Consider the following 23,761-nt stretch of genomic DNA (forward strand, 5'->3'; position numbering starts at 1 on the left):
ATAAAATAAAATGCATGGTGGTATTTAGAAGGGTAATCTAAAGGAAAGTGCAAACATTTTGAGAGTTCAGCTTACTTTGAGTGCATGAAAACCAGCTTAATAAAAGAAGAAAAAAATTGTAGCTAATTAAATATCTGAAAAAACTGTAATAACTTTCTTTAAATATTAAACTTCAAGTCTAAATATTGTTTATTACTGCATCTTATCTCTTACCAAGAAACACAACATTTATCTTCCTTGTTTTAAATGTAACTTGCTACTATAATTAAGAAATCCGATTTGTCAAAATATAGGGCTATCACATCTTCAGTGACAGCACACTCCAAGACACTGGAGGAAAAAAATAATCTAACACTTTCATATTTTCTTCAAATACCCATTCACAGAGTACTGGAGAATGTAAGAGAAGCCACCCAGCCATCCCTATATTTCAATGAGCTAAATGAAATTTCAAAGAAGAATAAGCAGGGGAATATCAAGTAGAAAATTACGACATCATGCTTAGAAGAGGGAACTGAACAGAACCTTTTCATAATACTTCCCAGTGGAAAAGATGTCAGATGCTAAGAAAGAGATTTGTCACAACTTCCAAAACAGAAAAGTAACCAAAAAAAGTTGCACAGAGGAGGACTGAACACTGACAATAAGAGGTATTTGTAGAGTAACATGACTGAAAGATGAGCATGGCATATGTATGCACAGATGTTGTGGCAGTGGCTTAGCAGTGGTCTAGCAGAAAGCCTATAGATTAAACAGTTTATTGGACTGCTTCTCTCCATATGAACCTACCCAGACCCTGAGATCACCCTTTGACGCTCTTCTTTGTGTCACCTCCATGGCAGGTCCGGAGGGTGGCAACACGAGAATGGGCCTTTTCTGCAGTGGCTCCCCATTTGCGGAATTCTCTCCCCGGGGAGGTTCAGCTGGCACTTTCATTATACCCCTTTAAGGCACCAGATGAAAACACACCCCTTTAACCAGGACATCTGATGCACTTTTAAAATATGACGGGGGGGGTGTTATTGGGTTGTTTTTGCTTTTATTATGTATTTTCTGTCACATCACGTGAGAGACAAAACATAACACAACACAACTCTTTTTCTGAATCAAGTGACTATGCAGGAATTGGGTAAGTGCTTAGGTACCATGGTGGGCTGGATGAGGGTCAATAAACTGAGCTTGAATTCTGGTTAGGATTAGGGTTCTGTTTAGGAGCACTTCCCAGGCCCAGGAACAGATCAACTGACTGTTCTAAATGGGCTTTCACTCTCTGAAGTAGCAAGTAAGTAGTTTGCCGGTGCTCCTGAATCCATCTTTGTCACTGGAGAACCAGTGGATAAGGAGCACCTTCTGCTAGTTTGGCTGCTACAACAGATATGACCATCCCTTTATTGGAATAGCCTAGGTAAAGTGGTCAAAGCCCAGAAAGTCTCCAAATTAGATTACCGCAATGAACTCTTTGTGGAGCTTCCCTTAAGGTTGAACTGGCATCTGTTGCTAGTGCATAATGCCACAGCAAGGCTGTGGAAGAGGGCACCTATCAACTGTGCATAACACCTGGGCTGAGTTTCACTGGCTGCCATTTTGCTATTGAGCCAGGTTTTAGGTCTTGCTATTGGCCTATAAAGCCCTGGACATCTTGAGATGAGGTTACCTAAAGGAGCACCTTTCCTTATACAGTCGCACCTTGGTTCTAAAACGCCTTGCTACTCGTCCGTTTTGGCTGCCAAACACTCCAAACCCGGAAGTGCGTGTTCCAGTTTGCGAACAGCCAAACATCCGATGCAGCTTCCGACTGAGAGCGGGAAGCTCCTGCAGCCAATTGGAAGCCACGCCTTGGTTTTCCAAGGTTTTCGGAAGTCAAACGGACTTCAGGAATGGATTACATTTGAGAACCAAGGTATGACTGTACCCCTATCTGGAGACTTTGAAACATTGGAAACACACTCATGATGGTGCCACAAGCCTTGTTTGTCAAGCCAGTACCTGATTGTCCAAATGTGGTAAAAGTGTCTTTGGTTTTGTGTAAACCAAACAAAGTTTTAGATGGTATACATTTTGAGAAAATCTAAATTGAATTTTAAAAATCAATGGAATTTACAGATATGGAACTGAAAAATAAATTGGAGCAAATGTTGTTTGCTCAAGAAGAGCACTTTGAAAGTTTGGCTTATGGTTCTCCAATCCTATGAACACTTATCTGAAAGCAAGTCCTGATAAATAGTGAGATTCCAAGTATACATGCAAAGGATCATGCTGTAAGATGGAACTCTTATATTTATTCAAGATATTTATTGGATTCCTCTTCTCATTCTACCAAGAACTTTGGCCACAATACTTAAGCTGCAATAAATGATGTCGCAGACATGTTACAAGGACCAGTGTGCTATGAAAGATTCTTATATTTCTGCATTGCTTTTTTCTGGTTTGGGGGGGAAGAGATGCCTAGATGTATTTATTTCAAAACATTTATATACTGCCTGATTATAATAAAACCTCAAAGTGGTTTTCAAAAAGAGTATGTTTCCACAGCTGCAGCACAGCATGGCTGTGTGCAGCCCTGGAAAAGCATGCCAATATTACCAGGATGAAAATTTCTATTAATAAAAAGAATGAAAAAAGGAACATGAATACAGAATTTTCAATGTATGAAATGGAAGATTGGCATATGCAATAAAGCAGATTATATTGTGATTATTTCAGCCATTCTAATTTAAAATTAAATTATTTAAGAACTTGTCCCACATATATCCAAGTACTTACCACTGCCTAGTCTGAGAAGCAGTACATCCTGTAGCCGTCTGTTCAAGTCTCTGAGCTCCTTCATTTCTGACACTAATGTCCCATACTCCTTTAGCTTTTTTGCTTGCTGAACAAGCTGCCTTCTTGTTCGCTCAAGTTCTTGTTGAATGTGTCTCATTTCTTCCTGCTGCTGCTGATAGCTTCGCAGCAATTCTTCATAAAGAACTCGAGGAACTACAGCATCGTCCATATTGTTCATCCTTTCTGAAGTTTCCATAAATGTTGCTTCAGGACTGGAATTGCTACTGAGACTCATTCCATTTTGTTTCTCAAGGCGCGCAACAACTGCTTCAATGCTTTTGTGCGTACCTTCATTTTGTTTCCTTCCATCTTGTCTCTGTGTGTTACAACAAACATTGTGTTAACATATAATACGTAGCACGCTACAGAGATCTATAGTTAATTAAAACAGGAATTCACCAGAGTCCTCAAGTAAACGATGTGCTTACAATGAACTATACTAAATATGAAGTCATTCTTTTTTATTGAACCATAATAATAATAAATAATCACAATCTTTTCAAGTTAGCACTTGGAGAAGGCAGGGCTGATGGTAACCCCAATTTGGGCTGCCTACCAAAGCTAGTCAAAAGTTGCGGACAGTTGGCAGTGGGAATTCTCCACAATGCTCAGCGTCCTTAGTATGCTGAAGAGAATGGGAGCACACTGGTTTACATGAACTCCTTTGCAGGTTTGCAATTGTGCCTTTTGTATGAAATTTATTTTTTCAACACACAAACTAAGAAAGTTGTTAGCACCTAGATATTTTTCAACAACACTATTAACTGTTGAGTGCTCCCAGGGGAAAAAAATAGGCATAGATATTGTGTTCTTTCATTCCATCAGCTGAAAACTATATTTTTCTCAGTGCACTGAGGTGACAAAACATATTTGCTGAAGGTTAGCTAATAGTTCTCTGCAAAATTTCCTGGCAGTATGCATTTATGTAATGGTTAGTGTCAGACTAGGACTTGGGAGAGCACAGTTCAAATCCCCACTCAGCCATGAAGTTCACTGGGTGACCTTGGTCCAGTCACTGTTTCTCAACCCTACCTCACAGGGTTGTTGTGAGGGGAAAATTGGGAGAAAGAAGCATGTACAGTGGTGCCCCGCAAGACGAATGCCTCGCAAGTCGAAAAACTTGCTAGACGAAACGGTTTTCCACCTTTTGAGGTGCTTCGCAAGACGAATTTCCCTATGGGCTTGCTTCACAAGACGAAAACGTCTTGCGAGTTCTTGCGATTTTTTCCCTTTCCCTCCCCCCCTTTTTCTAAGCCGCTAAGCCGCTAATAGCGCTAATCCGCTAAGCCGCTAATAGGGGTGCTTCGCAAGACGAAAAAACCGCAAGATGAAGAGACTTGCGGAATGAATTAATTTCGTCTTGCGAGGCACCACTGTATACCAGCTTGAGTTCCTTGGAGTAAAAGGTGGGAAATACATACAAACATACATACATACATACATACTTAAAAGAAATTGCATCAGGCTATCCAGTACCGTGCAATAATCAGCCATATCTCAACTGAGGTAATGTCTCCAAGGCAAATTTATCTGCCCTTCCTTTGACTCTCAGTATTAGTACTTAAGCTTTCTTACAGCTACTTTGTGCCCCATTTTAGCATCAAGCAAAGCAGATGTGTAACTGAAAGAGTTTGCTTTAAAATAATAACTGTTTTCATGATAAAACTGCATTATTTTGGCTTAGGGCAACATTATAGAGAAACACTACATATGTAGCTAGTAAATGCAAAAATATCAAATAGCCCATGTTTTCATGTTGAATTAGAAGTTTATTTTAAATTCATAACAAAATGAGAATGTGGCAATAAATGCAGAATAAAAACAATGTCAATATACTGTCACAATAGCACTAAAGAGTTTATCAGTATCATAAATCATGGATGTATCAAATGTTATATTTGTATTTGGATATAGTATGTGCATGAACAATAAACTGCACGTTTTTATACATGTTAACAGTAATGGTCAGTGCACAGTTCTTGAGTGAGAAGCATGTCAGGGCTGCAAAATTTACTTTTCCTTATTTTCTAGTCATCACCAACAGAGATCTAAAATTCTGAAAGAAAACATACAGAAGACCAGCCTGAACTTAAATGAGAAATACTCAAATATGACAAAATATACTCATACTTAGGGTTGCCCTACGTCTGGAATTTCCTGGACATATCCAGAACACTGCAGTCAGAATCCGGACGTAGGGCAACCCATACAATTTTCCTTTTTAAAAAAGCTCAATAACTTCATTTTTGTGATTTTTTTTTTGGGGGGGGAAGCTCAACAACTTTTATGTCCAGTTTTTCACTGTATGAAATATGGGATCTCTGAGTATACTTGCAACATAAAAACAGCAAACCCGTTCAAAAGCCGTTAGTGCATTTTTTTCTGAATGCCACACCTATTTTTAAAGAACATACAGCTCTGAACTTCAAATGTTTTCTGAAGACATATCTTTTTACACAAGTGTATACCAAACGATAGTGTTTTGCCTATTGTTTTAGAATTTTGTAACTTCTCTTGCAAGTTTAAAATGGTGGGGGGGGGGGAGGGAGAGTTAGGGAGAGAGGGAGAGTTAGGGAGAGAGGGAGGGAGGGAGGCAGGGAGGGAGAGAGACTTGTCTTATTTCAAGTCTTGTAGTCCACTCTGGCAGTGCCTGCAGTAATTATTTTTGTAAAATAGAAATAAGAATGTAATTGTGAAGTATAAAATCCAGGATTTAACAAGGAGATCAGTTTCTGAAAAGGGTAGAAATTCCAGGTCTGAATTCCAATTAGCTATAGAATTTGAAGAATCGTGCAAAATTCAAAACTGAAACATGCATCGACTGGAATGATTCTTCTACTGTTCCACAGTTGATCTTGTCACAACAAGAGGAAACCATGATGATGAGTCTAAGAAAATAGCAGGTGTGACTCCAAGTGCATGCAAATAGAAAGATATTGACAGCATATTAATTCTGAAAGATGAAGAGCCATAATTAACATTTTTATCCGCTACTGAAAGCATTATCAGTTCTTTCAGATGGTCCAGTGTATTTAAGTCCAGGTATTTGCTCAAGTGCATTTCCAAAATTATTAACTATCTGCTGAATAATAAGTGTGCTGAATGCTTAAAGGAGTCAGCCCCTCTAATGAAAAAGCCCAAATGCCAGAACATCCACTGATCTAATCAAAAGAAAAACAGTGATAATACACTGTTCTTCACTGCATCCAGAAATTCTCTGCCAATACTTTTAATAGGCCACAGGGGGAGAATTACCGTATTTTTCGCTCTATAACACGCACCTGACCATAACACGCACATCATTTTTAGAGGAGGAAAACAAAGGGGAAAACATTCTGAATGAAACAGTGGATGTATCATTTTTGGGCTTCATGCTGTGGCCACAGACATGTGATCTGATGGTGAATTTGGGGTGACCCAATGCAAAAATCCTGAGAATTCCTGTGGATCCATGCTTTGTAACCACGTTTTTGCACCATTGCAGCCCCAGGCAACAGTGGGTGCGTGATTTTTTTGGTGCAGGCTGTAGCCATGGACATGCTATGTGATTTGATGGTGAATTTGGGGTGACCCAATGCAAAGGTCCTGAGGATCCATGTGGATCCATGCTTTTTAACCACGTTTTTGCACCATTGCAGCCCCAGGCAACAGTGGGTGTGTGATTTTGGGGGGGCAGGCTGTAGCCATGGACATGCTATGTGATCTGATGGTGAATTTGGGGTGACCCAATGCAAAGATCCTGAGGATCCATGTGGATCCATGCTTTTTAACCACGTTTTTGCACCATTGCAGCCCCAGGCAACAGTGGGTGTGTGATTTTGGGGGGGCAGGCTGTAGCCATGGACATGCTATGTGATCTGATGGTGAATTTGGGGTGACCCAATGCAAAGATCCTGAGGATCCATGTGGATCCATGCTTTTTAACCACGTTTTTGCACCACTGCAGCCCCAGGCAACAGTGGGTGTGTGATTTGGGGGGGGGGGCAGGCTGTAGCCATGGACATGCTATGTGATCTGATGGTGAATTTGGGGTGACCCAATGCAAAGATCCTGAGGATCCATGTGGATCTATGCTTTGTAACCACATTTTAAGTGGGGAGCGAAGGAAAAACAAAGAAGGGACATGAGAGGGGTGTGCAGAGAAGCAGCTGGCTAAGAATGCAGGAGAGGGATTTAACGGAGGGAGGAAAGAAAGGCAAAAGTTTCCCCCCACCCAAGCCAGCCATCTCCCCCTCTCTCTCTCCCTCCCTCTCTCTCTCTCTCCCTCCCTCCCCCCTCTCTCTCCCTCTCCCCCAGCAGTACCGGAGCACAGAGACGACACTTTCCCCTCTTCTTGCCTGGAGGGGAGGAATGCAGGAGAGTGATTTAACGGGAGGGAGGAAAGAAAGGCAAAAGTTTTCCCCCACCCAAGCCAGCCATCTCTCTCTCTCTCCTCCCCCTCTCTCTCTCCCTCCCTCCCTCTCTCTCTCTCTCTCCCCCTCCCCCCTCTCTCTCCCTCTCCCCCAGCAGTACCGGAGCACAGAGACGACACTTTCCCCTCTGCTTGCCTGGAGGGGAGGGGCTTTCCCTGCTCTTTGTTCCGTTTGAGCAAACACAGCAAGGAAACAGAGGAGGGTGGGCAGTAAGACCCTGAGGCAGAATGGAGGAAAGCAGCTGCTTCCTCTTTTCAAGTTCCCCTTCTAGGAGACCCGCGATTTGATTTTTGCCTGCTTTTTCGGCTCCAGGGACCACACATTCGCTCTATAACACGCACAGACATTTCCCCTTCCTTTTTAGGAGAAAAAATCTGCGTGTTATAGAGGGAAAAATACGGTATTTGAAGGCAATCTTTTTTTTTTTTTTAAATAATTTTTATTAACTGGCCAATCACATCAAATTAAATCACATCATATAAATTCCGAATTACAAAGCCAAATTTTTAAATTTTGTTGGGGGAACCCATACTTCAAGATCCAAAGGGGAATTCAGATCATCTTCTTATTACTGCGTTAATGTCCAAATCAGTCCCAATCAGTCCAAACAAAGTTCATAATTCTATCCAGTCTTATCTTGGTGTTGCCACATCATATCTTATTCGTATAATTTCTCTTTTTCCTTTACGATCTCTTCTGTTAGTCTCCTTAAGCCGATAGCAAGTGTAATAATCCTGTGTGGATTTCCCGTTCCTTCACTAAGTCCAGATGGTTTCCATATATCTCCTTCGTAGATAACATCACTTTATCCATCGTAAATTTTGGCATTTGTCGCTCTTAAGTCCCACCGAGGAGTTGATTCATGATATGTAAACGACTCTATTTCTCTCTTTCTCCTCCCAGACCCAAGAGCTCCCACAATGCCTCACAAAATGGCGAACGGCATTTTTTCCTGACTGCGTCACTCCAAAACTCTTAGCTTTCCAGCTTCATCTTGAAACATTGCTTTGGATCGAAAGTTTATCTCCACACAGCCTTAAATCCACAGCTTAAGTCCTTAATTTCTGACTCATTAGGGGAGGGGGATTCTTGTTAAATCACATAAAAAGGTAGAGGCAGGTTTTTCCCCCCCTCCCCCCTCACTCATTACCGTATCTTGACGTTCTTCTCGTATTTTATTGTTGTCTTGTTATCAGAGATCTCTTCTGTCAGCAGTATTTACTCCCCTTTTTCCTTGATGTATGTGCAATTAATCATGTCCAAATTATTTCTTTTAAAGATCATTGCAACCAGCGGCGCGAATCGGGGACGGCGTCGAGGAGTGCCGAAAATCCCACAGGAGGGCTTTGTGCCTAGTGCCCCCACCCCCACACATTCGGGGGTGGTATAGTATTTGAAGGCAATCTTATCCTGTTATTTGGGGGTTGTTTTGAATCCTCTTGATAGTGCTCTAAAGTTCTCTGGTGGATCACAACATCTCTTGACTTTCTTGAAATGTTGCCCGGTTGATATAGGAAATGGTGCAACAATATTCAATGGCACAGTTTATATCTAAGAACTATAGGATGTTCCTTTAATGGCTCGATTTAATGACAAGGTCTCAACTTTCAGCAAAATATAACTATACCTATCGGGATTGTGGACACAGTACAGTATGTGAAATAGTGCCACTGAGCAGCTGGTCATTCTCCTTATTAAAATATTTGGAATGGAGCACAAAACTACAATTCAGAGGAAAATGTTTCTCTTTTATGGCAAAAATAAAGAATCACTTTAGCAAACTTTACTGTGTGGAAGGATGAAAGTTTGCAGGCTATAGTCTACCATATTGCTGCATCAGTTTTCACTGACAATCAGAACTAAGATGCAACCATGACAAATGTGATATAAGGACAGTGCATCATGGGCATCAAGCACCTCAAACTTTTAAGAATACTATTTATGCAGAAAAGGTCATCATTATACCTGTCACACCAAATGCAAGCTGCTTTTCTTAAACTTTTTATGTATAAGACCTTAATTTTTTTCCACATCAAGATGTCCAAAATAAGAAATAAAACATATCCTACATACCTACGCTGTTAACAAAACTAATTTACAACTTAATCATAAAATAAGCAACAAAAACAAGTGCTACAACAAAGATGACAAAATAACTACCAAAACTGAACATGAAACACATTATGGAGCAGTAATAAAATAATACAGCAGAATGCATAATACAGATTGAAAATAACCTTTTGCCTTAAAAGACAGGCAGATATTGGCCGGGTTCGAAAGTCACTCTAAATCAAGAAACATCTTACTGTGAACTTGCAGGCATTTGGACTCTGAGAGACGAGATTGCAGCAAGATCTTGACAAAACGAAGCCACTAAGCTATTTTCAAAACAGCTTGACAGCCTGGGTAACTGGGTGTGTTCCTTCCCATGTTGACTATAGCTAGCATTTATGAGAAAACATGCCGTATTGGCCTGAATATAAGCCTCACTTTTCCCCCAAATTCCGACCGTGAAAAGTTAAAGTGCAGCTTACGGTATGCAGTCAGGAGCGTGGGGCAAACAGCGGCAGGAGCGCCGTGTGTAGTCCCCCGTCCCCTTCCCCAAGGCCAGGAAGGGAGAGAGTGAGGAAGAAGAAAGGCCGCTGGCAACGTAGTGTGGCTCCCCCCTCCCCCCAAGTATGCAGCCAGGAGCGGCAAGGAATAGAGTAGCTTATATTTGGGTATCCCCCCCCCCCCAATTTTAAAGGTGTGGCTTATATTCAGGTGCAGCTTATATTCAGGCCAATATGGTACTTGCCATACCTGAAGGTATAGCGTTTCATAGCACACTGAATACTGTGTACTACAGCAACAAGCAAATGAACTAACTAGCATGGAACTTTCCATGTATTGCTATTGGATTATCCTACATATAGATTTAAGAAATGTGTGTGAGAGAATGAATGAGGAGCAGCCGTTCCCCTAATTCAGAAAAATACATATCTGGTGAGATTGCCTTTTGAGTTTGGTTGAAGGGAATCAAAATGTGCTTTCCTGGACCCGGCATGTGGCAGTATTGGTGGCAATAAGATTGGAGACCTGGTTACTCCATGAAGTCCAATGTAAAAGCAGAATGTAAATACAGGGAACTCGCAACTTGGGCACATTTAACTTCTGCGCATTCAGCTTTACGTGCTTGGCAAATTTTAAAAATAAAAAATAAAAAGGGTGAGGGAAGGGGACAGGCATTGAGGGGGGAAAAATACACTGGCAATCTCACACGGTTTTGCCTTTATGAGCTAGTCCCAGAACGTAACCCAGCAGTAAATTAATAGTTGTTTGCATGTGTGCATCACATCATACTGATCTACAGTTCTTATACATTAATCATATGGTGTGGTTATCATGCTTCTACCATTTTTTCTTGTTAAACAAATAAAATAAACTTACACTGCAACATTAAAACACAAACAGTATGCCTGTGGCATACGTACGTAATAGCCAGTGTGGTGTAGTGGTTAAGAGCGGTAGTCTCCTAATCTGGGGAACCGGGTTCGTGTCTCCGCTCCTCCACATGCAGCTGCTGGGTGACCTTGGGCCAGTCACACTTCTCTGAAGCCTCTCAGCCCCACTCACCTCACAGAGTGTTTGTTGTGGGGGAGGAAGGGAAAGGAGAATGTTAGCCGCTTTGAGACTCCTGAAGGGGAGTGAAAGGCGGGATATAAAATCCAAACTCTTCTTCTTCTTCTGTATATGCTGTTTCTCTATAACGCTGTCACTAAGCCAAACACCTATTCCCTGACTCTAATGAAAACATTGGCAGTCATCATGAATCTAAAATAGTCAAAATGTGCATGCATATGCTCCCTATCTGATTTTCCTAGAATTAAAATGAAGTACACCTCCACAAGTGGGCTTGAGTACTGGTATGTATTGGCAAAGGAGAGACAGGCAATGTTTTGTACAGTATATAAAAGGCTGATTACTACACAGTACCTGGTAGCAGGCTAAAGAGGGAAAGCTTTGGCAAATAATATGACCCAGAACTATGTGTCCCACAAACCATTTTATCACATAAGCAAAACCTGGAATACAAACATACATTAAAACACTTTTGCGTGTCTCTTGTGTACTTTTTGTATGATGCTTCTTCATTGCATCACAGATTTCTTTATTTTGAGCATTTATTCACTCCATTTACTTTTAAACCAGATGAGTTCAAGAACTGTTTGTAGGGTCCATGTTTTTAGATGCATCCTGACAAAAATCAGGAAGGAATTTTCCTGAGAACTTTTAGCTCAAGGTCAGTGTATTTCGTTACCTAAATCCACTGAGGAAAAAATAGTTTCCAGATGGTGAGACTAAAATCACTGAGCACATTTTCCTGCTCAGCCAGTCACTTAAAAAGACAAGTGCACTGTGTATTGTTTTATGTTTCATACTGATATTTTTATGTGACACTTTCAGTTTACCATGTGCTTCTTGTGAAGTAGGCTACTATAATTTCCATCTAGTAACAGAAAACATAGGATGAAGCCCCAAAGCTGTCACGGTAACCTCATCGATCACATGAATTTGGGTATCAGCACTTTTATTATCAATTCCTTCCCTAATGATGCCCTGCATGGAATTTGCCTTTCTCACAGCTGTTGCACACTGGGTCAGCATCTTCACTTAGCTATCTACTACAACTCCAAGGTTTCTCGCTCCTGGTCATTCACCTCTAGTTCAGAGTATATATGTGGAATTATGTTTTTTTTTTGTTTGTTTGTTTTTTGTCCCTACATGCATTACCTTACACTAGTTTGCATTTAAATGCATTTGCCATTTTGCCACACTGGGTGAATACCCAGTTTGGAGAGGTCCTTTTGTAGCTCTTCGATGCTCCTTTAACAACCCTGAGGGGTTTAATATTTCCCACCCTCATGCACACTCTAAATCTGTTCTGTGGGATTCCCCCAACTCTCTAGAGCAGATTTGGCCACAGCATATTGAGGGAGGGGAGAGGCCCGTTGCATGAGCGGAAATCCTTTTCTGATAGGATGAGGGAGTTGGCTGTTCCCCTTCAATAGCTGAATGAATTATGTTGTACAGTGGTGCCTCACAAGACGAAATTAATCCGTTCCGTGAGGCTCTTCGTATAGCGGTTTTTTCGTCTTGCGAAGCAAGCCCATTGACAGCTTAGCGGATTAGCGCTATTAGCGGTTTAGCGGCTTTTAGCGATCAGCTGTTAAGCGGCTTATCAGTGGATCAGCTGATAAGCGGCTTAGCGGCTTAGGAAAAGAGGGGGGAAAGGGGAAAAAAACCCGCAGGAACTCGCAATACATTTTCGTCTTGCGAAGCAAGCCCATAGGGAAATTCGTTTTGCGAAGCGCCTCCAAAACGGAAAACCCTTTCGTCTAGCGGGTTTTCCGTCTTGCGAGGCGTTCGTCTTGCGGGGCACCACTGTATATATTTCATTGTGGGGTGTTTTTGTGTGTTAAGATTAGAACTTTTATATATCTAGAAAAGGCAGGTGCTGATACTCTCAAACCCATAAGCACATGGATTATACATGTATCATACTTCATCCACATGCCACACTTTAGAGAATGCCAGTCCACTATGAAGTTATTTACTGGTGTTAACCAGTTAACACAAGTAACCGAAGGGAAAAAAAGGCAACCAATGAAGGAGTTCTGCCACAGACATGAATGTGAAAGAGAAGTTTCTTTCATGACGTGTCGTAAAACTTTCTTTTAAATTTACAACGCAAAATGAGTAACAACGCTGAAAACTCATATTCACAAAACCCTGTAGCTGACCTTCAATTAAAAAACTAGCAAAACAGCTCTTTGGGCCAAAGTGAAACAGTGTCCAACAATGACTAAAGAAGGAACTTGAGCAAATAGAATGAAAAAGCCCCATGCATTTACAAGAGAGACATTTAAAGCAATTCAGGAGTCTTGATCACATTCACACTCCCATCAGTCATAGCCAGTAATACAATGCTTTGTATGCTTTCCTTTAAGGTCTGAAGCCACAAAGTTTTAAAAAAGAGCAACAAAAAAACTTCCAATACCTTACAGTGTCTAAGTTCCATATCTTCATCCCCATAATCTGTAATTTCTCCTATTTCTTCTAGGTGATTGAGAGAAAGCTTGGGGATTTTAATTTTCTTCTGTATCACACTGTTTTCAAGATCAGTTTTATCTTCTGTAAAATTTACATAAAAATAAAAATGGTCAAATTCATCAAACTTTTCATCAAACTTATCATTCAAATGCTGTATCACTGAGGCCAGACCACTTAAAGTTTCCCATGCTCAACTGTCTTCAGTGTGCAGTGGAATTCAATTGCTCCACAGACTCTAAACATTAACACCAAAATGAAGAGTGCCACATGCAATTCTACATTTTTTTAATTCTGTATTTTCCAAGACAGAAAAATACAATCACCACATTTCTATTTGTGTTATTTCATTTCAATGTATGAAAATTTTAAACATCCTATTACTAAAGGACAAGTCTTTTACAAAAAAAAAGAAAAAAAGAAGAGGCAATGTTTAAAGAAGATATGCTGGCGTACCTCCAGCATATATGCATTAAGAATACCTCTCCCCCATCTCTCAGAACAGTTATAGTAAATTCCCAAGCAGCTGGCATACTGAGAAATGAAGTTTTTTCAGCACTGTAGACACCTGCAGCAGGTAGCAGCTCAACTTACAAGAGTCAGGTGGAGAAAAACAGAGACCACTCTCCCAACATTACCACTATGGCATTGCTAAAAAAAAAGCTGCCACTGCCACTGTCACTTGCCCAGATTGCTCTCTACATTAATGTACTAGTGCATAGTGCTCAAAAGCTCCCACAGCACTCTTCCTCTCCCCTGCTGCACTGTGGACAAAGCAAGCCAGAGTCTGGATTGTGATGTGTTTCCTCCAAACAAACCATGAACAGTAACCAAGGTTTGTAATTGGCTTACAGCTCATGGTTTGTTTGGAGGAAAAACCATGAGCCTAGGTTCAGATGACATGACAACACAGACTATGGGTTGTTTCATCTGCCGTGTGGCAGCAGGAAGTGCAAGGGAAAGGTGCTGTGGGAATGTCTGCACAGTGTGTATTAATTACACTATGGTTTAATGTGCCGTACAAACTGAACCAATGTCACCACTGGTAAATATCCAGGCAAGTGGGCTTGCTGTGGAAAGGAGTTAGACCTTGTTTTACTGAGCCCAATTCAAAATAAAACTGTCAATATTTTCATTATATATAAATATGCCATTTCCTTTGTTCTGGCAAGGAAAAGATTAAGTGGCAACAACAAGCAGGACTTTCTGCATCACAGGGACAGGCAGAGGCCTGAATGGGACCCTCCAATCCTAACTATGTTTACTGCTTTTTGAAGCAGAGGCCACCACTGGAGTCCAGTGGCTTGAGAACCAAGACAGGAGTGTGCATGTTTATTTGCAGAACTCTGGAGCCTTCAGGTGCAATTTGCAGGCAGACTGTTCAGAACCCATATCACCCCTGAAAGTTTCCTTCCTATACTTTTCATTTGTCACTCAGCTCCTGGCAAGCAACACATAATTTGGGACCAAGGCAGCTATTATCAAGACATCCAAGAAATCAAACAGGGTTGATGTTTCTGCTTACTGAGATGCATAATCTCCCTCTGCTTTCTGCAAGATGGTTAATATATTTTCATTTGTTAATGCTTTTTTGTTCTCATGCTCTTTCAGCTTTTATCAAGGGATTATATTATCTATTGCTCTGCTGCTCTTGATTTTTGGATCAATTCTAATTTTTTTTTTTTAATGGGCTGACTTTACTTGACAATGTTTTTATTGTATTCATCTTTGATCTTTTGAAAGGTGTCTAATAAATCTTGTAAAGAAAGGAAGTTTGCTTTGGTGTACCCCTGCAAATTTTAATATATTTACCTATGATTATTTCATAATATATGAGTGAGACAAACTTAAAATTCTGATCAATATTTATCTGTAATTTCCTTTCTTCTATGTAAACCTAACTTTCCCACCCCCACTCTCTCATTTTTAATCTCCTGCTCCTTATGACAACATCAATCTGATGACTCCTTTACATTTTTTCTCTGTGGAAATGAAAATGCGATTATCCAGACCTAGCAGTCAGACTGATGTGTTGTTAAAAATGGCAGACTTATAAAATGCACTGAGAAGAGGACTCTGAGGATTGCTGTTTAGAATTTTATTTCATCACTACTTCTTGCATCTGGCTTGGTATTTCTTATGACTATCTGCAGTTCATTTTAGCTTGTCTTGGTTCCCTTTTTTTGCATCTTTTGTATGTATTTTCTTTACTCTGCCTCAGGATACAATTTCACTAGTTGAGAGATCCATTTCTGTCTTTGACAAAAAGGAATTGCATTCATCTGTGTAACTCATCCCTAATGAATGCTATGCTCCTCATTAAACCCTGATTTACCTTTGTTTTCCTTTTCTGCACTGTCAACACTAACCATTTGTGAGCCCACTGAAAGCTGCTGCTTCAGGAAAATGAAACTAAGTACATACGGTACTAGCAGCATCCACATGGAAGTGTTTCAGAGAGCTTCATGGAATTTTTTTCTTAGAACACAGTGTGTCCGTGCATGTTCTTTTCCTAAGCAGCAACTCCTAAAGATGTATTCAATCATGTGTTTACAATATGTTGTGGAAAAACCAGCATCTCTTACAGCACAAACATTCTAACCTCACTTTATCAGTAATATAACATCTTTTATGCTTTGAAATTTTATGTCCACTAAACCAGTCTTCCCCAACTGGTGTGCTCCAGATGTTTTGAACTACAACTCCCATCATGCCTGATTAGTTGCAGCTGAGAGGGGGGCTGTAAACCAAAACATCTGGAGGGCACCAGGTTGGGGGAAGGCTGCATTAGACTATATTAGGCATGGCATGTCTTGGAAAAATACTGCTTAACTGGCAAAAAACTGGACAACCTTTCGGCTTCTGAATTTTAAAGAGAGTGTTGGAAGCTAATGCCCAATCTCCAGTCTTTGTTGTATCAACAAATACATTCTTGCAACACAGCATAGCTACATTCTATGACACAAAATAGGTTAGGTTTGAAATAAGTGTGTGACTTCTTCAGCAAACCCACATAAGCCTTGGATGTGTTTCTCAAACACCAGGTAACCTTGGGTTTTGCAAGGAAAACTGCCTTTAAAAGAAAGAAAAATCAAGAGCAGTTTGTGATGAGGGAAGAGGAATATCTGTGGTTTAACGGTGGGGAGGTGGAGATAATCCCTGTTGACATGCCCAGTCCTGGCTTACGGATGTAAGAAAAAAAAGGGTAATTCAAAATAGATTTATAAAAAAGACTTTAAATAAATATTAATAGCATAATTCTCATTGATTTTCTATTGATCCTGAAAGCAAATAGTGATGAGCAGAAGTGCAAGTCAGCTTTTTTACGCCTTGGATTGGTGTAAAAAGAGTTACTGGCTCACAAAATTTTCACGAACCTGTCTATCTATATGTAAAAGTGTCAGTCATGTTTTCAACAGCCGGAAAGGAAGGTAAAGAAATCCCTCAAATTTAAAGATTTCTTTGTCTGGGCACCTGGAAGCAGTTCTGACAGGCAAGCAACTATTGGGAGATTTTTGCAGCATGGAGCACAAACCAAGGAAGCACAAGTATTCTGGGACCATATAAAGATCCTGCCAGTGTTAAAACTGATTTGTTTTATTTATTTTGGTTGCTTTGGATAATGTTGAAAGCAAAATGTTGTCAAGTAACATCAGAAGAAAGCAATGGCTCAATCTATATTATCGTTAGCCAACCCATTCCCGTCAACACCTAAGCCTAACAAACAAACAAATTATGAGAACCTGATATTAGAGAAAATGAAGCTGCAGAACATCATGGTCTGCTGAACTTTAGAGAATTTTTAAGCTGGCTGTTACTATAACTGCTCAACAATGCCCTATTTTTCTTTGTCAGCTTCCCATGAACACTCCACACAGGGATGTTTCAAGAATCTGTTAGTGCTTGTAGCCGTCTTTGGTATCTGATAGCTCCTGAAATCCTTCTGAAACCCAAAGAAAATATTACTAATACTAAAAGAAGAAAACAGAAGGAAGCAGGTTCTCCATGTTCAATTAGATATGTGTGGATTCATGCACAGCCCAATACATGGCAAAGCAAAATAGACAGCTGATAATCAAGCTTGCATATTATCATAAAGCTGTCAAAAGCAGATAGGGCAATAGAATGACAAGCACGAAGTGCATTGTAACAGATAGATGATGAAGCAATCTCAAGACTTTACTGTATGCCAATTTTTACACAGGACAACTTCAACATATCAGCTGGATCACATCAGCGAATCCAAACCTAGTAGGCTTGGAACTAGGGTTGGGAAGCTGTGGTCCTCCAGATGTTGTTGGACTACAACTCCAATTATAATAATGCAAGACCTGGCCTGCTGGATCATTCCAAAGACCCAACAAGTCAGTATTTTGTTCCCAGGGGCCTATGAAAGTCCACAAGCAGGACATTAGCACAAAATTTCTCTCCCATTCATGTTACCCAGCAAGTTGTATTCAGAGGCATCCTGTTTCTGATTCGAAAGAGTTATAACAGCTGTGGTGTCTAGTAGCCAATGATAGTCTTATCCTGCATGAATATGTCTAAATCCATCCAAGTTGATCATCACTACATCTTGTAGTAGCAACTTTCATAGTTTAACTCTGTGCTATACTTCCTCTTGTCTGTCCTGAATCTTGCACCATTCAGCTTCACTGAGTGACAACAATTCTTATATATATATATATATATATATATTTGGGGGGGGGGGAGCTCCATATTCACTTTCTTCAAGCCATGCATGGTTTTTTTACTATCATGTCCCCTTTTATTCATCCAAACATTCCATTATTTCCCCTCAATAATTTTAGCTGTGGTTTTCTGGCTCTACATTTTTGAATGTGACAACCAGAACTAGATAAAGCATTTCAAGCACAGTTGTACTATATATATGTATCAAGGCATATTTCACTCCTAATGATCCATCACAGGAAATTCATCCTTTTCATAGAGCTGCCCCACCTCTCTTTCTTTGTCAGCCATTCTAAGTTAAAACCCCATTGGTGTATCACTTCTGATCACTGACCAATGTGACTGGGGTTGGGAGTCCAACAACATCTAAGAGCCACATATTACCCACCTCAGTCTTCCCCAAATCAGGCATTCTCAATCGAGAGCCATCATTTCCCATACTGAGAATTCTTATTTTCCTACATCACGTTTGTAACCAGGCATGCAGCAGGTAAAAATCACCTCCAGCCAACCAGGAAGGGAAGAGTTTTAAAAAGACTGTATGAAGCACTTGCTTGAAGTTTCTGACAATAAAAAAACCTAATTTTTGCATCAATATCACCACTGAATTACCTATATTTTGGATACGAATAATTAATTATTATGCTGTAGTCATAGAAGGGTGTTGTTCTTTCAGTAAAATATACATGATGAAATCAAAGTCACAACCCTGGGGGAAATTACAGCAAATGTTTGAACTACAGTCTGGCAGTGAAAACTTTGCAGTGGGCCACCCTGATTAAATAATTGATACTAATCAGGAATTGTCACTGTTGTTAACTACCATTTGTTCTGCACTGATTGAACTTAGCATCTAGGTATGTTGTACTCAGCATATATAATGATTTATAGAACGACAGGTACCTTTTACAAGCTAGAGCTTCACTTCCTGTCTTGCAACAGATATGGATATTCACCTCATATTTTAACACAGTGTGTTTAGCACAAATCCTGCTGTTTGGCATTTTGAATACAGAGCGTTATTCTAGATTATATAAGGTTTTCCTCTTGCGGCACAGAGGATTGTTAATTCTCAGTCCTGCCAACAGGGTCACCACACCCCCAACGTTTCAGCATGTCTTTGGGATCAAACAATCCTAAAAGGGTAAAGGACATTTTGGTTTTGAACTCTGTAAAACAGAGGGGTTTTTTGTTTTTTAAAAATGGCACCTCAACTGCCAGCTCATAATGCCCAAACTTGAGAATGGATACTTAGAAAGAAGAGCCTCTTCTCTATGCATGCCCCCAGAATGTTCTGCTCAATGTGTACCTTTCTTAGATAACAACACCCTTGGGATTCTTGTGTGCTGCAAGTAGTTTTCTCACTCTGGAGATATACTAAAAAATAATATTTTAAAGCTACAAACAAACTTGTATTTGCGAGGGGGGGGGGCAAACAACTAACTAAGGAGCAGTGATGGTATTAGTTTACTCTTTGAATCATAGTTCAGTAGCTTAGGCCTTTTAAAGGCTAGCTTTTTTTTTCTCTCCCCCCTTTTGCCTTCCTTCTTATCCTTGATGTAAGCACTTTTCTAGAATTCTGCAAGACCTGTATGGCAGTGGCGGGGGGGGGGGTGCTGTTTTGCAGATAGAAGATTGTGATTTTACACAGCACATATAGAAAGGATTTGTTTATTTATCTGATAGACTTGTATTATCCCACTTCAGAAAGGTATTTTCTAGCAACATGTAGCTTAACAATAAAAACAAAACAAACTAATATGAATAAGCAAGTTCAAAATAACATGTGGCAGCACAGGAAGCAATCAAGTTGAAATTTCAAATATAAAAGCAGCAGAACTGAAAAAGCAACAATAAACTAAAGCCATTTTTGCATGGCATAGAAAAAATTAATATAAAATAAAATAAAATAATCATCCAGCATGTGCTTAGTAGAATCATTCCACAGACTGGAAACTACTACAGAGAAGGCACATCACCTAACCTCAACAAGCAAAAGACTGAAAAAAGTCTCTTAACAGCTAATCAGAACCGGTGGTCTTTGGCATAACCTATAAATCCTGGGATTAAGGCACCACCACCTGGAAACATACAGGAAGTCAATTAAGATGGCAAGATAACGCATGCCCATCATCATCATGGTAGATATGTTCTCAATATGAGACACTTCTGAAAAAGAACTGTAGCTCAGTGGTTGAGCACCTGTCTTGAATGCAGGATCAATCCCCGGAATCTTCAGGTAGGGATGGTGGTGAGCACCTGCCAGTCAATACAGACAGTACTAAGCAAGATGGACCAATAGCATGACTTGGTATAAGGCAGTTTCCTATGTTCCTAGTGCAGCTCCACATAATGTATTGTAGTTGTCAAGCCTGAATGGTACAAGGATAAACATGGCCAGGCTATGTCTGCTCAGAAGGAGTAGCAATTGGCACTCTAGTCTGAAGCACTTTGTGAAAAGTGCTGCATGCCACCAACACGACTTGGGTGTTCATAGCAAAGGATGGGTCTAACAGTACTGCAAACTTAAGAAGGCATGCAACCCTATGCAGAACAGATCCTCAGTCAGGCAGACTACTTACCTACAGAACCTGCTTTAGGTTGCATCCCACCTTGAAGTGTAACTTTAAACTATTTAAATAAATAAAAATCCCATCTTGTTTGGACTGAGCTCCATTTTACAGCTGGACCTTTGTCCTTAACCACAGCTAAAGGACCCCAGAACAACCTTCTGGAATCCACCAAGTGCTTACATTCCAATACCCTGGTCCAGGATGGTGTGGCTGATAATATCAAATGCACCACTGAGGTATCCAGAAAATTATCAGTATCACACTTCTTCTGTCCTTCCACAGCAGGTCAACAGAACCAACAAATCAGTTTCTGTGACAAACCTAAGCATAAACCCTGATCTAATTAATCAACATTATTTAGGAATGTGTAATTGTCCATCTACTATCTGACTGATATCTGGTACTGGTAAAGGGACCCCTGACCATTAGATCCAGTTGTGACCAACTCTGGGGTTGCGGTGCTAATCTCGCTTTATTGGTCGAGGGAGCCGCCGTACAGCTTCCGGGTCATGTGGCCAGCATGACTAAGCCGCTTCTGGCGAACCAGAGCAACGCATGGAAACGCTGTTTACCTTCCCACCGGAGCGGTACCTATTTATCTACTTGCACTCTGACGTGCTTTTGAGCTGCTAGGTTGGCAGGAGCAGGGACCAAGCAATGGGAGCTCACCCCGTCGCGCGGATTCGAACCGCCGACCTTCTGATCAGCAAGTCCTAGGCTCTGTGGTTTAACCCACAGCGCCACCCGCGTCCCACAACCAGCCAGTAGCTGACACTAATAACCACTTCCTGAGCATGTACTATGAAAATAATTAGGCAACACCCCAAATCTGTGACTAAATTGTTTTAATTGTGCTGTTCAGGCTGTGATGAATGTCAGCAATTTTATCCCCAAGTAAGTCACAATAGGCCTTCAAGGTTTCCTTAAGATCTTTCTGTGGACTCATTTGGGGACATCTCATCATTCAAAGATGCATTAGTATATGGCACTGAGATGATACAATAGTGGTAGAACAGTATACTCATTGGGCAGTATCGCTGCCAGAGAGTGGTCTCAAATATGAGCTCTCACTTTTGTCCAGTCTTACTTGTATTCTAGACATTACCCCCACCTTCTTCATCAGCTATTGGATAAGCTAAGGCACTGTACAGCCTCAGCTCAATAATAAGAAGAGTGAATTTACAGTCCACATCATTTCAGAACTCCATAATGTGATCAGGGCTTCAACAGGACCAGCAGCTACAACAACAAAATCTCAAAGACTCTCAGGAATTATTCAGAATCCATCAGCCTCTGCAGCCATCTTAACAGGTCTGCAATGTGACATGTGAAATATCACTGTGATCCAACTCTCTGAACTGCCAGGGTGTGTGTGTGTGTGTGTGTGTGTGTGTGTGCAGCAGAGGTGTACCTCTGCCCAGCCTTGTCTGGCTCCACTGGCACAGAACACTTTAAGCCACAGAATACTTTGAGCCATCACCAGCAGTTACCCCACTCACCGGTGGTAAGCATATACCTACAAAATGGGACATTCTGGAGGGTGGAGAAGGAGCAAGTAAATGAATCACTGGCTCTTCAGCAGGCCCTGCTTCTGTCACATGACAGCAATGGACACGATCTGGGCCTCTTCGGTGCACCAGCTTAGGTGTTGGCTAACAAAATGAACCAGGCTGGTACAAGAGGGAATGATTAATGGACTTCAATGTCTGTACACTAATGCGCAAAGCATGGGTAATAAACAAGATGAGCTTGAGCTCTTGGTACAGCAAACTAAATATGACATAATAGGCATCACTGAAACCTGGTGGGATAGGTCCCACGACTGGAATGTAAAAATGGAGGGTTACAATCTATTTCAGAGAAACAGACCAGACAAGAAAGGAGGAGGAGTGGCGTTATATGTCAGGGATGTGTATACCTGTGAAGAGATCCAAGATTTAGAACCTCAAAGCCAAAGTGAGAGCATTTGGGTCAAAATTAAGGGAGAGATGAATAACAGGGACCTCATTGTGGGAGTTTACTATAGATCCCCAAGCCAAACGGAGGACATAGATGATGCCTTCCTGGAACAGATGGCCAAGCATGCAAAAGGAAGGGAGATAGTAGTAATGGGGGACTTCAATTACCCGGATATTTGCTGGATGTCAAACTCAGCCAAGAGCATAAGGTCAAACAGATTCCTCACTGGCCTTGCAGACAACTTCATTGTCCAGAAAGTGGGAGAAGCAACAAGAGGAACAGCCATTTTAGATCTGGTCCTAACCAATGTTGATGACCTGGTTAGTGGGGTAGAAGTGGAAGGATCATTAGGCGCGAGTGATCATGCTCTTCTGAAGTTTACTATACAGCGGAAAGGAGCAGCCAAGCATACTAGGACTCAATTTCTTGACTTTAAGAAAGCCGACTTCATAAAACTTAGGGAAGTGCTGGGTGAGATCCCATGGACAGTAATACTAAAAGGAAAGGGAGTTCATGATGGCTGGGAGTTTGTTAAGAGGGAGATAGTAAAAGCACAACTTCAGGCAATACCAATGAGACGGAAACATGGAAGGTGCCTAAAGAAGCCAGGGTGGCTATCTAAAGAACTTTTAACTGAGTTAAGATTAAAAAAGGATGTGTACAAAAAATGGAAAAGGGGGGAAACCACCAAAGAGGAATTCAAACAAATAGCCAGCACGTGTAGACACAAAGTCAGAAAAGCTAAAGCACAGAATGAACTCAGGCTTGCTAGAGAGGTTAAAAGCAACAAAAAAGGCTTTTATGGGTATGTTCGTAGCAAAAGGAAGAACAAAGAAACCGTGGGGTCACTCAGAGGAGATGATGGTGAAATGCAAACAGGGGACACAGAAAGGGCTGAACTCCTCAATCCTTCTTTGCCTCAGTCTTCTCCGATAAAGAAAACAATGCCCGACCTGAAGAATTTGGAGCAAATGATTCAGCAGAGGAAACACAGCCCAGAATAACTAAGGAGATAGTACAAGAATACTTGGCTAGTTTAGATGTATTCAAGTCTCCAGGGCCAGATGAACTGCATCCAAGAGTATTAAAAGAACTGGCAGATGTGATCTCAGAACCACTGGGAGTCATCTTTGAGAATTCCTGGAGAACAGGCGAAGACCCGGCAGACTGGAGGAGGGCAAATGTTGTCCCTATTTTCAAAAAGGGGAAAAG

The 23,761-nt window shown here is 40.9% G+C and overlaps 1 protein-coding gene across 4 annotated transcripts in view; it reads right to left on the bottom strand.

Annotated features, from left to right (window-relative positions):
- Positions 1 to 23,761, bottom strand: part of BEND5 (BEN domain containing 5) — a 734,690-nt gene that overhangs the window by 308,389 nt on the left and 402,540 nt on the right. Inside the window, exons 2-3 of one of the 4 annotated variants that reach the window (XM_079980404.1) lie at positions 13,276 to 13,409; positions 2,764 to 3,139 (exon numbers count right to left, since the gene is read on the bottom strand). The exons of 1 other annotated variant lie outside the window; for it this stretch is intronic. In XM_079980404.1, coding sequence (XP_079836530.1) covers positions 2,764 to 3,139; positions 13,276 to 13,409 — 510 coding nt within the window. Of the gene's footprint in view, positions 1 to 2,763; positions 3,140 to 13,275; positions 13,413 to 23,761 lie in introns of those variants that run through there. 2 more of the 4 variants (XM_079980406.1, XM_079980405.1) reach the window with 2 other exon arrangements.

Source organism: Podarcis cretensis, assembly GCF_951804945.1.
Source record: "Podarcis cretensis genome assembly, chromosome: 6".
Lineage (NCBI taxonomy): Eukaryota > Metazoa > Chordata > Lepidosauria > Squamata > Lacertidae > Podarcis > Podarcis cretensis.